At 46.5% G+C, this 13,066-nt stretch overlaps 1 protein-coding gene across 3 annotated transcripts; it reads left to right on the plus strand.

Annotated features, from left to right (window-relative positions):
- The first annotated feature begins 365 nt into the window (after window positions 1-365).
- Window positions 366-12,886, plus strand: MAP1LC3A (microtubule associated protein 1 light chain 3 alpha). 3 transcript variants are annotated; one of them, XM_055544825.1, is made up of 6 exons: window positions 366-380; window positions 565-673; window positions 11,726-11,781; window positions 11,866-11,972; window positions 12,276-12,405; window positions 12,720-12,886. In XM_055544825.1, exons 2-6 carry the CDS (start codon window positions 634-636, stop codon window positions 12,756-12,758), a joined length of 372 nt encoding a protein of 123 aa, XP_055400800.1. In that variant the 5' UTR covers window positions 366-380; window positions 565-633; the 3' UTR covers window positions 12,759-12,886. The 3 variants fall into 3 exon arrangements, with proteins under 3 accessions (XP_055400800.1, XP_055400799.1, XP_055400801.1); XM_055544824.1 differs by lacking the exons at window positions 366-380; window positions 565-673 and adding an exon at window positions 11,148-11,415; XM_055544826.1 differs by lacking the exons at window positions 366-380; window positions 565-673 and adding an exon at window positions 11,158-11,415 and having other exon boundaries at window positions 12,276-12,445.
- The last annotated feature ends 180 nt before the right edge of the window (window positions 12,887-13,066 follow it).

The raw sequence follows: 13,066 nt of genomic DNA on the forward strand, positions 1-13,066 counted from the left end.
CTGTGTTTATCACATAACCAGCCATTGCTCCCTCCATCCATCTGTTGAGTTTTTGGATGCATTTCGAAGTACTGCTGCTGCTGCTAAGTCACTTCAGTCGTGTCCGACTCTGTGCGACCCCATAGACGGCAGCCCACCAGGCTCCCCCGTCCCTGGGACTCTCCAGGCAAGAACACTGGAGTGGGTTGCCATTTCCTTCTCCAATGCGTGAAAGTGAAGTCACTCAGTCGTGTCCGACTCTTTCGGACCCCATGGACTGCAGCCCACCAGGCTCCTCCGTCCACAGGATTCTCCAGGCAAGAGTGCTGGAGTGGGGTGCCATCGCCTTCTCCAGATTCCGAAGTACAGTTGCAGGCAGTGCACGCTCCTGAACACTACACGTGCGTGTCATTAACTAGTGTGTTTGCCCTTTTTGGAGAGTTGGTAAGATTTGCATACAGTGAAATGCAGAGACCTCAAGTTTACCACTGAAGTAACAAATGCTTGCACCTGTCAGTCCAGCCCCCGCCCCCAAGCCCTTCGAGATCACTTCCACACAAAAAGCTCTCTCCTGCTGCTGCCCAGGCCATCTCCACCTCTACTCTCCAGAGGCGGCCCCTGTCTGATTGCCTTCAGGTGTGATCTTCACCCTCCATGCTGTCACTGGGCTCCCCAAACGGGGCCTGCAGTTCAGGTAAGTGGTCGCCTCCCTTAACCATTTATCTTTCCTCAGCCCCTGCTGCTGTTCTGGAATTCGGATGTTTCTCCCTGAGCTGGTATTGCCTTTTCTTCAGAAATGAGTCCTAAAAACACTCCAGGAATTACAGGTTTTCTCCCTTTTCTTATATTTGACTCAAACCCAACTGTTCTTTTTGTGCATTTTTTCATTGAGAATCCTAAATCATCTTTCTGCACCAAATCCAAGTTCTTATGAATTACCCAAAAAAGAACAAAGAAATGGAGATCTCATGAATTGGATCATTGCAGCAAAGATCAAATCATTAAATTTGAAGATTTGATAGAAGTCATTCGATAGGTAGAAATCATTAAATTGGCAGGTACATCAAATTGGTAGACGAAATCCAGGGTCAGTGAGCTTAAACTGATGAATCATATTCAATTAAGAAAATAACACAAACACATTCAAAGAACTGGGCCCACCATTATGTTAAACAAGCCCAGCTGGATCAAAGGGCACCTTTACCTGGGTCTCCCAGGCCTTTAACTTTATTCCTTGGGGCTTGCTCTTCCCCGGCCCCTGGATGGAACGTAGGGCAAGTCCCGGGCTTCCCCCGTCAGCAGATGACATGTCTGGTCCAGTGTAACAAAATGACTAAAAGGTGTTTGGGATAGAAGCTGCCCCTTCCTCAGGCTGGGTGCGCTGCCAGCCTTGCCCCTGGCAGTGGAGGGAACAGCAAGTGCTTGACTGTGGCCTATTTCCCCACCTTGTACTGTCTTATTTGCAAAGAGGGGAGTGAGATGAGGAAAGTTCATGCTTTATCAGTATTGTGAACTGGCTTCTTCCTCGCGGAGCCTGGTGTGTGTTCAAAGCTGATGCTTGTGCTTCCGGTGCATTCTACTCGGTTTTCTTTTTTTTTTTTTAATTTTTTTTTTTTTACTTTACAATATTGTATTGGTTTTGCCGTACATTAACATGTTTTCAAAACTCTGGCTCTTGTCCCCCCCAGCCCCGTTACCTTCCATCCTGCAGGCCCAACCTTCCATTCCCTTACTTGGATAATGCATTCTCTCTGGCTGGCCCCCTGTAACTTTCCTTTAGACTCCTGGTTCTCAGGGTCCTCTCTGCACGCTCCCCCCTCTGTTGATTCAAGGTTAAGCAGAATCACCCTCCCACTTCCCTCCATCCGTGGTGAGACTCCAGCAAATTCCACAGCTTCTAAAAATTGTCCTCAGATTTCTAGCTCTTTTGTGGGATAAGATCAGGCAGAAGTGTGAATTCACTTTGGGCTGCTTTGTCTTGCAGTCCTGCATTCGTCCTGTTCCCCTCCTGGCATATGGCAAGTATTGCCTTGGGGTCTCAGCAGAAACTGAGATGAAAATAATCACACTTTAACATCCTCGTTCACAAGATGTGTATTGTTGAAGACTTGCCTAAAGGTGAGATGGAATAGGGAATTTCATCATTTTTAATTCTCGGGGCTTAAGCACTGTTTTGACATGCAAGATTGTTTTTTGGCTTTCAGGTAATAGGTTTTCGTATATATTTAGGAAAAATATGAGCAAAAACAGCAGACTACCTAAAACTTGTTTTTATTTTGCAAACTCCCTTTGCAAAAGAGTGCTTTGTTCATTCAGTTACTAGTGAATGCCTGCTATGCACTAGGTCCCAGTCTAGACATAAAGGAGACAGTGGCAAGAGCTTATTTCTAGTGAAGATGAGACGGCCAATTGCAAAACAAAAACCAAGCTATGCTTGGGCCCCACCCTAGGCCAATTTAATCATAATCCCTGAGAGTAAGCTCAGTTTGTAAAAGCTCCTTGGGTTTTTGTGACATACAGCTAGGGTTGAGAACCTCGGGCATAGTCCTTCATGCCCTGGTTAAGAGTATATAGGAGGCAAAAACAAAAATATAAGAACTTTAGAAAGATAAAAAAAAATATGAAGGGAATAAATGCAACAGAAGAGTTGCAAGATTAAGTTAAGATCTCCCAAAAGAGGGAAAAAAGAAAAAAAGATTTTGTTCCAAGTTATGCTATAAGTCATAAAACTACTTTAGACCCAGATCTGTCTGCTGTTGAGTAAAGGAGCAAACAGAGGCTCACAGAAGGAACCTGCTGGGTCATAACGTAAGAGGTTGTTCCACCCTCACGTGACAGCCAAGGCCAGCTCTGCCATTCCTCAGGCCCATAAGTCCCAGGCAGAAACGACACTACAGCACAGAAGAGTCACTGCCCAGAGCTGACACTGTTTCCTCACCAGTCTTCTCTGAGCCCTGAGTGCCCAGCATCAGTGCTCAGCCCAGACTCAGGCTCTGCTCCTGGTGTGGGTGGGAGACCACCCCTCAGATAGGCCGTGTCTCGGAGAGATGACACAGTGGGTGCTCAGGGGAGAGGTCCCCACCCAACAGGTATTTACTAAGCATGTGCCACGTGCTATATTCTGTCTAGGGGCCAGGAGAGAGCAGGGGCCAAATATGTAGGAAATGCTGCCCTTAAGGGGCTTACATATTAGTGGGAAAGAGAAATAAAATACATTTGTAAAATTATATAGCATATTAAATTTAAGCCCACAATGAGCTATTACTACATGACCATCATAATGGCAAAATTTAAAAAACTGGCAACACCAGATATCAAGAAGGAAGCAGAATGACTGGAACTTTCACATTTCATTGACAGGAATCTAAAATGGGACACTGTGTTAGTTCTAGGTGTGCAGCCTGATTCAATATTTGTACATTGGGAATGATCAGCACAGTCTAGTTAACATCTATCACCATACATAGTTACAGAATTTTTTTTCTTGTCACGGGAACTTTAAGGTCTACTCTTTGAGGAAATTTCAAGTATACAGTATTATTAACCACAGTCTCCATTGTTGTTCCGTCGCTCAGTCGTGTCTGACTCTGCTGGACTGTAGCATGCCAGGCTTCCCTGTCCTTCACTATCTTCAGGAGTTTGCTTGAGTCAGTGTTTGATGTCCATCTAGTCAGTGATGCCATCCAACCATCTCATCCTCTGCTGCCCCTTCTCCTGCCTTCAATAGTCACCACGCTGTACATTATATCCCCATGACTTTTATATGTTTATTTTAACCATCCCCAACCTCTGGCTACCACCTATCTGCTCTGTTCTCAGTATCTGTGAATCTGTTTTTTTGTTTTATTTACTTGGTGTTTTTTTTCCTCCACACCTCATGGCTTGCAGGATTTTAGTTTCCTGACCAGGGATCAAAGCTGGGCCCTTAGCAGTGAGAGCGCAGAGTCCTTGCCACTGGACTGCCAGGGAATTCCCTTTATTTCCTTGCTTTTCATTAAAAAAAAAAAAAAATGTTTATTTGGCTGCTTCCGGTCTCAGCTGTGGCATGCAGGATCTTCCTTGGGTCACGAGAATCTTTCCTTGTGGTGCATAAGCTCTCTAGTTGTGGTGCGTGGGCGCAGTACTTGTGGCACATGGGCTTAGTTGCTCCTCGGCAAGTGGGATCTTAGTTCCCCTACCAGGGACTGAACGTGTGTTCCCTGCAGTGCTAGGTGGATTCTTAACCGCTGGACCACCAGGGAAGCCCCTTCCTTGCTTTTAGATTTCACACAGAAGTGAAATTATGGTCCATCCACGTTGTCAAAAATGACAAGATTTCCTTCCTTTTTTATGACTGAATAATGGAATATTTTCCATTTTTTGTGTGTATTTATAGATGCCATACTTTCTTTGTCTGGATCTATTGATGGACACTTAGCTTGTATCCATATCTTGGCTACTGTAAACAGTGCTGCAGTGAGCGTTGTTCATTCGTTCAGTTGTGTCCGACTCTGGGGCGACCCCATGGCCTGTAGCCCACCAGGATCCTCTATCCATGGGATTTCCCAGGCAAGAATAATGGAGTGGGTTGCCATTTCCTTCTCAGGGGATTTTCCCAACCCAGGGATTGAACCCGTGTCTCCTACTTGGCAAGCAGATTCTTTACCACTGAGCCACCTGGGAAGCCTGCAGTGAACATAAGGGGTACTTTTATCTTTTCAAGACAGTGATTGTACTTTCTTTGGATAAATACTCAGAAGTGGAATTGCTGGATCATATGATAGTTCTACTTTTTGTTTTTTGAGGAGCCTCCACGGTGTTTTCCATAGTTGTTGGGACCAATTTACTTTCCCACCAACAGTGCACAAGGGTTCTCTTTTTTCACATCCTCACCAACACTTGTTAATTCTTGTCTTGAGAGCAGCCATTCTAACAGTTGTGAGCTGCCATCTCCATGGTTTTGATTTGCATTTCCCTGATGATGAGTGCGGAGAAGGCAATAGCACCCCACTCCAGTACTCCTGCCTGGAAAATCCCATGGATGGAGGAGCCTGGTGGGCTGCAGTCCATGGGCTTGCTAAGAATCAGACATGACTGAGCGACTTCACTTTGACTTTTCACTTTCCTGCATTGGAGGAGGAAATAGCAACCCACTCCAGTGTTCTTGCCTGGAGAATCCCAGGGACAGGGGAGCCTGGTGGGCTGCCGTCTATGGGGTCACACAGAGTCGGACATGACTGAAGTGACTTAGCAGCAGCAGCAGATGATTAGTGATACGAGCACCTTATCATGTACGTGTTGGCCATCTGTACGTCTTTTTTGGAAAAAAATGTCTACTCAGGTCCTCTGCCCGTTTTTCTAATTGGATTGCTTGTTACTGTTGAGTCATAGGAATTATGTACATATTTTGGATAGAAACCCTTTATATCCAAAACACCTAAAATTTATTGTATAAATTTTCTCCTATTTGGTAGGTTTCTTTTCATTTTGTTGATGTACAGTGCTTTTAAGTTTGATATAGTTCCAGTTGTTTATTTTTGCTTCTGTCGACTTTGCTTTTGGTGTCAATTCCAAAAAATCATTGCCACGGGGACTTCTCTGGCTGTCCTGTGGCTAAGACTCCATGTTTCCAGTGCAGAGGGCATGGATTCAGTGCCTGGTAGGGGAGCTAAGATCCCACATGCCATGCGGCATAGCCAAAAAAGAAAATCATCACCAAGACTGATGTCAAGGACTTTACCATCTATGTTGTCTTCTAGGAGTTTTATGGTTTCAGGAATTACAGTCCAGTCTTTATTCTGAGTTGATTTTTGTGTATGGTGTCATTCTTGTGCACGTGGCTGTCCAATTCCCCTAGGAAGACTGTCCTTTCTCCACTGTGTATTCTTGGTTTCTTTGTAGGTAAGTTGACTAGATAAGTAAGCATTGGTTTATTTCTGGGCTATTTTGTTCCATTGATTTATGTGATACTATTTTATTATAGCTTTGTAATGTAGTTTGAAATCAAGGAGTGTGATGCATCCAATTTTCTTTTTCTTTTTCAAATTGCTTTGGCTATTCATAGTCTTTTGTTCTATTTCTGTGGAAAAGGCCATGGTAGTTTTAATAGGGCTTGCATTGAGTCTGTAGATTGCTTTGGGTAGTATACACATTTTAACAGTATTAACTCTCCCAGTCCTAATGAGCACAGCATGTCTTTCCATTTATTTGGTCTTCAGTTTCCTTCATCAGTGTCTTCTAATTTTCAGGGTACAGGTCTTTCACCTCCTTAAATTTAACGCCAATGTAATTCATCCTTTTTGATGCAAGTTTAAATGGAACTGTTTTCTTATTCTTAATTTCTCTTTCTGATAATTCATTTTAGTAAATTAGAAATGCAACAGATTTTTATATATTGATTTTGTATCCTGCAACTTTACTGAATTTGTTTATTAGTTCTAACAGTTTTTTGGTGGCATCTTTAGTATTTTCTATGTATAATACCATGTCATCTCCAAAGAGGGACAGTTTTACTTTTTTCTTTGTGATTTGAATAGCTTTCATTTATTTTTATTGTATAATCTCTGGCTAGGACTTCCAATACTATGTTGAATAAATGCAGTGAGAGTGGGAATGTGCTTGTCTTGTTCCTGATTTTAGAGGAAAAGTTTTCAGCTTTGAGTATGATGTTAGCTAAGGGCTAGTCATATATGACCTTTATTACACTGAGGTATGGTCCCTCTGTACCCACTTGGTTGAGATTTTTATCATCAATGGATGTTGAATTGCAACTTACTGAAATACATCCAAAAGATAAAATTAAAAAAAAGAAAAAAGAAAAATGGATGGACGGACAGATAGTAATGAACTAAGTGTTAGATGTAGAATGTACCTGGTGAGAATATGGGAGGTCATTGAACAGTTATTTCAGGTGTTCAATTTGCTTGAAATTTTTCATCATAAAATGGTTAGAAAAACATATATTAGAAGGTGATAACTGCTCTGGGGAAAATTAAGCAAGTACTGGGAGGGAGGATAGTGACTGGGGTGGGAGCTGCAATATTCAGTAAGATCATTCAGGAAGGCTTCCCTTGAGGAGACCTTGGAAGTGAGCGCTCCAGGTAGAGACCAGTAAGTGCAGAAATGTCCTGGGGCACATGCGTGTCGGGGATTCCCAGAATTGTGATAGCAAGGCTGCCAGTGCAGTTGAGGCCAAGAGGGCAAGAGTGAGGTAGATAAACCTAGAGAAGCAACAGGGAGGAAGATCCTACAGGCCTCACGGGCTAACTGTTCAGCCTTTGATTTTTAACGATTGGAGTGTAGGAATAACCTGATCCAACACCTGTGTGCCCATGATGACTCTTGTCATTGTAGTGAGACCAGTCTCAAGTGGGCAAGGCCAAAGCAAGGAGACCAGGGAGGAAACATGGAAGAAGACAGGCAAGAGGTGATGATGGCTCTGATTTGAGTGGCAGGAGTGGAAGCGGAAAGAAGTGGGAAGATTCTGGAGCTACTATGAATGTAGAACTACAAGGTTGTGGGCATGGATAGGATGAGGGGGTGTGGGAAAGAAAGGAGTCAAAAATGACAGATGGAGTCAGGGAAGATCACAATTAGTCTATTTTGGGGAAGATGATGGGTTCATCTTGAATAGGTCAAGTCTGAGATGTCTGCTCGACTTCCATCTAGAGACATAAAACAGGCCAGGCCTTTGGATTCAGGGAAGATGCAGAGACAAGCAGTGAGGAGAGTGACCAGAGGACTGGTGGAGGGGGTGTCAGCCCTGCTGCTGACTGGCCAGGTAGGAGGAAGATGGAGCAGAGACCTTGGGATTTGGGGATGGGTTATCCTAAAGGCTTAGCCTGACAAAAGAAAGGTGTAGCCACTTCCTCAAGGCCATGGCCGACCTAATTCTTCCAGCTGCTCTTAATGGTTCTCATCACAATCTCCTGCAACTTTGTGTATGTGGGATGTGTCCACTTTGACACACAGCTCTAGATCAAGAGTCAGCAAACTAAAGCCCTCAGGCCAAATTTGTCTGTTTTAGCAAATAAAACATTGGGACACAGCCATGGCCATTCAGATTGTTTAGGCCTGTTTCTGCACTCCAACAGAACCGCGTGGCTTCCAGAGACCATACAGCCTGCAAAGTTGAAAATATCTAGATGGCTGACCCTGTCTCTCCCTCTTTCACTACAGGAACATTCTGTTGTTCTGTTACACAAGATATTTAATGATTAGACATTTAGGTGCCTCCCCCCTTTTTTAGCCATTAGGAAAATGTTCCAACAAACATACCTAACTGTATTTCTTTGGGCTCATGTGTACATCTGGACTGCAGGATATGAGCATCTTCAGTGTTGGTAGATTTTGTCAAATTGCTCTCCAGTGAAGCAGAAATGATTTACACTTTTCATCAGCAGTGTAAAGAGTTCTCATTTTCCTGTACTACCCTCAAACTTAGTATTGTGTTTTTAGACTGTAGTAGTTAGCAGTCTTTCATTGTTTGTAGATTCCTTTGGGTTTTCTGGCTATGGATGGTAGTTTTGCTCCTTTCTTGTCTTGATGCTCTGGCTGGGCCCGCCACACAATATTGCATTTTGTTCAATGATATGATTCAAAATTTTGTTCCTGTCTCTAAAGAGAATAATGCTTAACATTTACCATGGAGCATGGTGTTTTACCATTAAGTATAATATTTGACACAAGTTTGAGTTTTTTTATTTTTATGTTGGGAGAACTAGAAAACCATCTGGACTCATTTTTTGTATATGGCTACTTGGTTGTCTACTTCTTTTTAAATTGGTCTTGGCAAACTATCTTTTTTCTAGAAAACTGTCCATTTATTCTAATTTTTAATGTATTGGTATAAAGTTTATAATCTTATTTTGTCATTTCTGCTGTATCTGTAGTTATATCCCTTTTGTACATTATGTTAGTCGCTCAGTCGTGTCCAACTCTTTTCGACCTCATGGTCTGTCCATGGAATTCTCCAGGCAAGAATACTGGAGTGGGTTGCCATTCCCTTCTCCAGGGGATCATCCCAGCCCAGGGATCGAACCTGGGTTTCTTGCATCGCAGGCAGATTCTTTACCCTCTGAACTCCTGGGGAAGCCCTTTTGCACGTTATTTTATTGGTCTTTTGAAGGATCCAGCTTTGTTTTGTGGCCCATATTAGTGTTTCTGTTTTCTATTTCTTCAATTTCTGCTCTTCATTATCTTCCACTTTCTTTGGGTTTACACTTACTGCATTCTAAAATTCTTTGACGCTCCGCTCATAAATTTTCTGTATTTCTTTTAACCTAATATCACTAATAAAGATCTTTTAAATTCTGCTTTAGTTCCCCATATCCTCAACCTGGAGTTTTTATATGTATTCTCATTTTTAGTTTGACCCAAGTAGTTTTCATTTCCATATGATTTCATCTTTAAGAGTTTTCTATAAGTGTTTTAAATATCTGAAGACCTAGAGTTTATTCTGCTCTTGTTTGTGGTCAGAGAACATGGTCTGTATAAAATTGATTATTTGATATCTATCTATTGAGATTTGTCTTGGGGCCTAGTAATCAGGTCATTTTTTAAGATAAATGATTCCTGTGTGCCTGAAAGTAATATATTGGGTTCAAGTTTCTACCAGGGCCCATTGATTAGAATTATTAATAGTATTAAAATCTTCTGTATCCTTCTTCTTTGACTGGTCTATCAGTTACTGAACGAGGTCTTAAATCGCCCACTGTGATGAAGGATATGGCTGTATCTCCTTGTATCCTGTCACTTTTGCTTCATATTCTTTCAGCCTTTTTTTTTTTTATCCTCTAACACACATTTGGAATTGTTCTATCTCCTTAGAAAATTATTCTTTCCATCATTTTGTGTTGACCCTCTTCATCACTAATAATGTCTTTAGTCTTAAGACTATACTTTCAGGGATCATTTCTATATTTCGTTACTTTCTATTTTAGTGTTTGGAAATACTATTTACCTTCTGAAGTGTTTGGAAATACATACTTGACTTTACAAAGCCAGGTAATTACTAATTATCTTTATCCTCTTCTCGAATAAATGAAGCTTCTCAGAACACTTAAATTCCGACCACCCTCTCCAGTCCTACCTGTGATCATGTCCTGCTCCTTGCTCTGCTCTCCACAGACTGTCACCATTCATGTTCTATGGCAAGTGCTTGTTCAGACAGACTTCCATACTAATCAGTTTAGTTACTTGCCATTTTTCTAATTTCTTCCCTTTAGAGTTCTGCAAATTCACTACAAAGTGTTTAAAGTGAAGTCACTCAGTCGTGTCCGACTCTTTGCGACCCCATAGACTGTAGCCTACCAGGCTCCTCTGTCCATGGGATTTTCCAGGCAACAGTACTGGAATGGATTGCCATTTCCTTCTCCAGCAGATCTTCCTGACCCAGGGATGGAACAAAGTGTTTAGATGAGATTTATTTTTATTTATTCTGTTCTGGATTTTACATGAAGCTCCTCATCTTTAATCAATTTTGGAAGTTGTTCGGGAATTGCCTATCCCACATTCTCTTCTCTCCTGGAATGCTGACTGGACCCGAGTTCTCCTCACTTTACCATTCCTGTCCCTTCCTCTTTTATATGTTCCATCTGGCTTGTTTTCTCCTCATTGCTTCTGCTCTTCCATCCAGTTCAGTGATTTTCTCTTCTGCTGTATCTAATAGGCTTTCTTGCCTCATCCTTTGAGAACTTGACTTTAATAGCTCTGTTTTTCAATTCTAGAAATTCCATGTAAAACTTTAAAGCTCCTTTGTAGTGTCTTGCTCCAAGTGTCTCATGTGTCAACCCCCCAGCCCGACCACCTTTACTTCCTCTAACCGAGAACTCCACAAAGCCAAGGCCGAGTGTTTTAGTGCTGTCATCCCCAGTGACGGAACAGGCTGTGAGCGCTGTCAGATGACACAGTGACGGTGGGGACAGCAGAAGGATGCTGTGCCGCAGCCCGGCCCCGCCCCTCCCGCCGGCGGAGCTCCGAGTCTGCTCCCCTAACCGCGTTGGCCTCGCAGGATTTGCAGCCTGCCCTCAGACCCGGCCTTAGGGAGACGGCGCCCCTCCGCTCCCGCCCCTGCGCAGGCTGTGACGTCACAGGACTGTGACGCGCCCTGGGAGCCCCCGCCCGTTCGCGGCGCGGGGCTGGGAATACAGGCTCTCTGCGCCGTGACGTCACGGGTCCGGGCGGGTAGATTTTGCGTCGGCCCAATGGGAGCGGCGCTCCGGCCTCCCCTTTAAGGAATGTTGTGACCTGACGTCACCCGGGCGAGTTACCTCCCCGAGCCGCAGCCGCCGGGCTCAGCGCGAGCCCCGGAGCCCTTGTGCGCTAGGCGCGGAGCCCCCGGAGCCCCCGGACCGCAGCCACATCCCTGCGTCGCGCGCCCCGGAGGTCCGGCCTGCGCGCCCCGCCGGGCCAGCGCGATGCCCTCAGACCGGCCTTTCAAGCAGCGGCGAAGCTTTGGTGAGGCCCAGCGGGCGATCTCCGAGCGCGGGGTAGGGGTGTGGGGGTTGGGGGTGTTGGTCGACCGACCCGACTGCCGCAGGTGACGTCAGCTCCGTGACGTCAGGCTCGGGCTGGACCCCCGGGCTGGGAAGCCGGCTCGGGCCTGGGCCGGGGCCTCTGCCTCCCATCTCTGTGTTGTGCCCGGGCCGTGGGGCCCGACGGCCCTCGGGGGCGGGAGCTTCGAGGAGGCGGGGCGGGGTCGGGGCCGCCCCTCGGTACCCGCGGGGCGGAACCTCGGCCCGGCCTCATACCCTCCCGTTGTCCGTAGCCGACCGCTGTAAAGAGGTGCAGCAGATCCGCGAGCAGCACCCCAGCAAAATCCCGGTGAGTCCCTCCGCCCCCTCCCATCCCGGCCCGACCCAGGCCCCAACTCGGGCTTACGAGTCCCCCGTCCCACCCCGCTCCCAGGTGATCATCGAGCGCTACAAGGGTGAGAAGCAGCTGCCGGTCCTGGACAAGACCAAGTTCCTGGTCCCGGACCATGTCAACATGAGCGAGTTGGTCAAAATCATCCGGTGCGCGGGCAGCAGCTGTCAGGGGGGGACTTGGGTTCTGCTGGGATCAGGCAGGGCGCTGGGTCTTTCGGCGAAGGAAGGGGTGGGGGTGGGGTATGGGACTGGGAGCTGGGTCCCTGTTCTGGGGAGGTTGGGAAAGGTCAAGGTCAAGGCTGGGGTCAGTGTCCAGTCAGAGGTAACTGCCTCTAGAAGGGCCTGGGATGGGTGTGAAATGGAGGATCAGGGTTATTTTGGGGAGGGGTTCAGGCTGCGCTCCCCAACATCCAGGCCCCTCACAGTGTGCTTGCCTCCCGCCCCCCTCAGGCGCCGCCTGCAGCTCAACCCCACTCAGGCCTTCTTCCTGCTGGTGAACCAGCACAGCATGGTGAGCGTGTCCACGCCCATCGCGGACATCTACGAGCAGGAGAAGGACGAGGATGGCTTCCTCTACATGGTCTACGCCTCCCAGGAAACCTTCGGCTTCTGAGCCAGCAGTAGGGGGGGCTGGCTTGGGCATGGGGGGGCCCTGTCAGGCTCTGCCCAGGGAGCACCTCGCACCTGAACTGAGCTGCCTCTGCTCCTGCCCCTGGTGGGTGGGGCAGAGGTGCCACCTCCTAGCCAGGGGGTACCAACTGCACCTCCTCTGCCCCTGGGTGGATCCTGGCCCAGTCATGTTAGGGGGTTGCTCTTCTGGGTGCTGGCTGGGATTGGGGAGAGTGGGGAGCAGCCCCCAGCACCCCTGCTCTGTGTGGTTTGTCTTTTTTTTAGGCCCCTGCCTGTCTGCCCATCTGCCCCTCCCTGACCTGAGGCGCTGCCCCTGCCTGGACCTGCCCACCCCTAAAGGACTGGCCCCGGGCTCACCTGGTCTTGATGTGGTGTATGGATCTGTGGTCACTGTCCCTCTGCAGAATAAAGATTGCTCAGGCCTGCCTGGCCCTCTGCCTCCAGCTGCTTGGGAACTGGGAAGGGCTGGGGGGTGGGGAGAGGACTGCCCCACACCATTTTTGGCTGGCCCGCACACAGACCTGTGTTCTGTGGACTCAGAGCTCTCTCAGGAAACCCACACCTGTGTGTAGTGCCCCATGGCAGTATTATGGGTCATGCCCACCCCTTCC

Source organism: Bubalus kerabau, chromosome 13 (genome assembly GCF_029407905.1).
Source record: "Bubalus kerabau isolate K-KA32 ecotype Philippines breed swamp buffalo chromosome 13, PCC_UOA_SB_1v2, whole genome shotgun sequence".
In the NCBI taxonomy this organism is placed as follows: domain Eukaryota; kingdom Metazoa; phylum Chordata; class Mammalia; order Artiodactyla; family Bovidae; genus Bubalus; species Bubalus kerabau.

Coding starts and splice junctions, on each gene's coding strand:
- MAP1LC3A (XM_055544825.1), top strand. CDS start 634: ATGCTGTCACTGGGCTCCCCAAACGGGGCCTGCAGTTCAG. Junction 11,973..12,275: donor GAGTTGGTCAAAATCATCCG/GTGCGCGGGCAG, acceptor CGCCCCCCTCAG/GCGCCGCCTGCAGCTCAACC. Junction 12,406..12,719: donor AGGATGGCTTCCTCTACATG/GTCTACGCCTCC, acceptor TCTTTTTTTTAG/GCCCCTGCCTGTCTGCCCAT.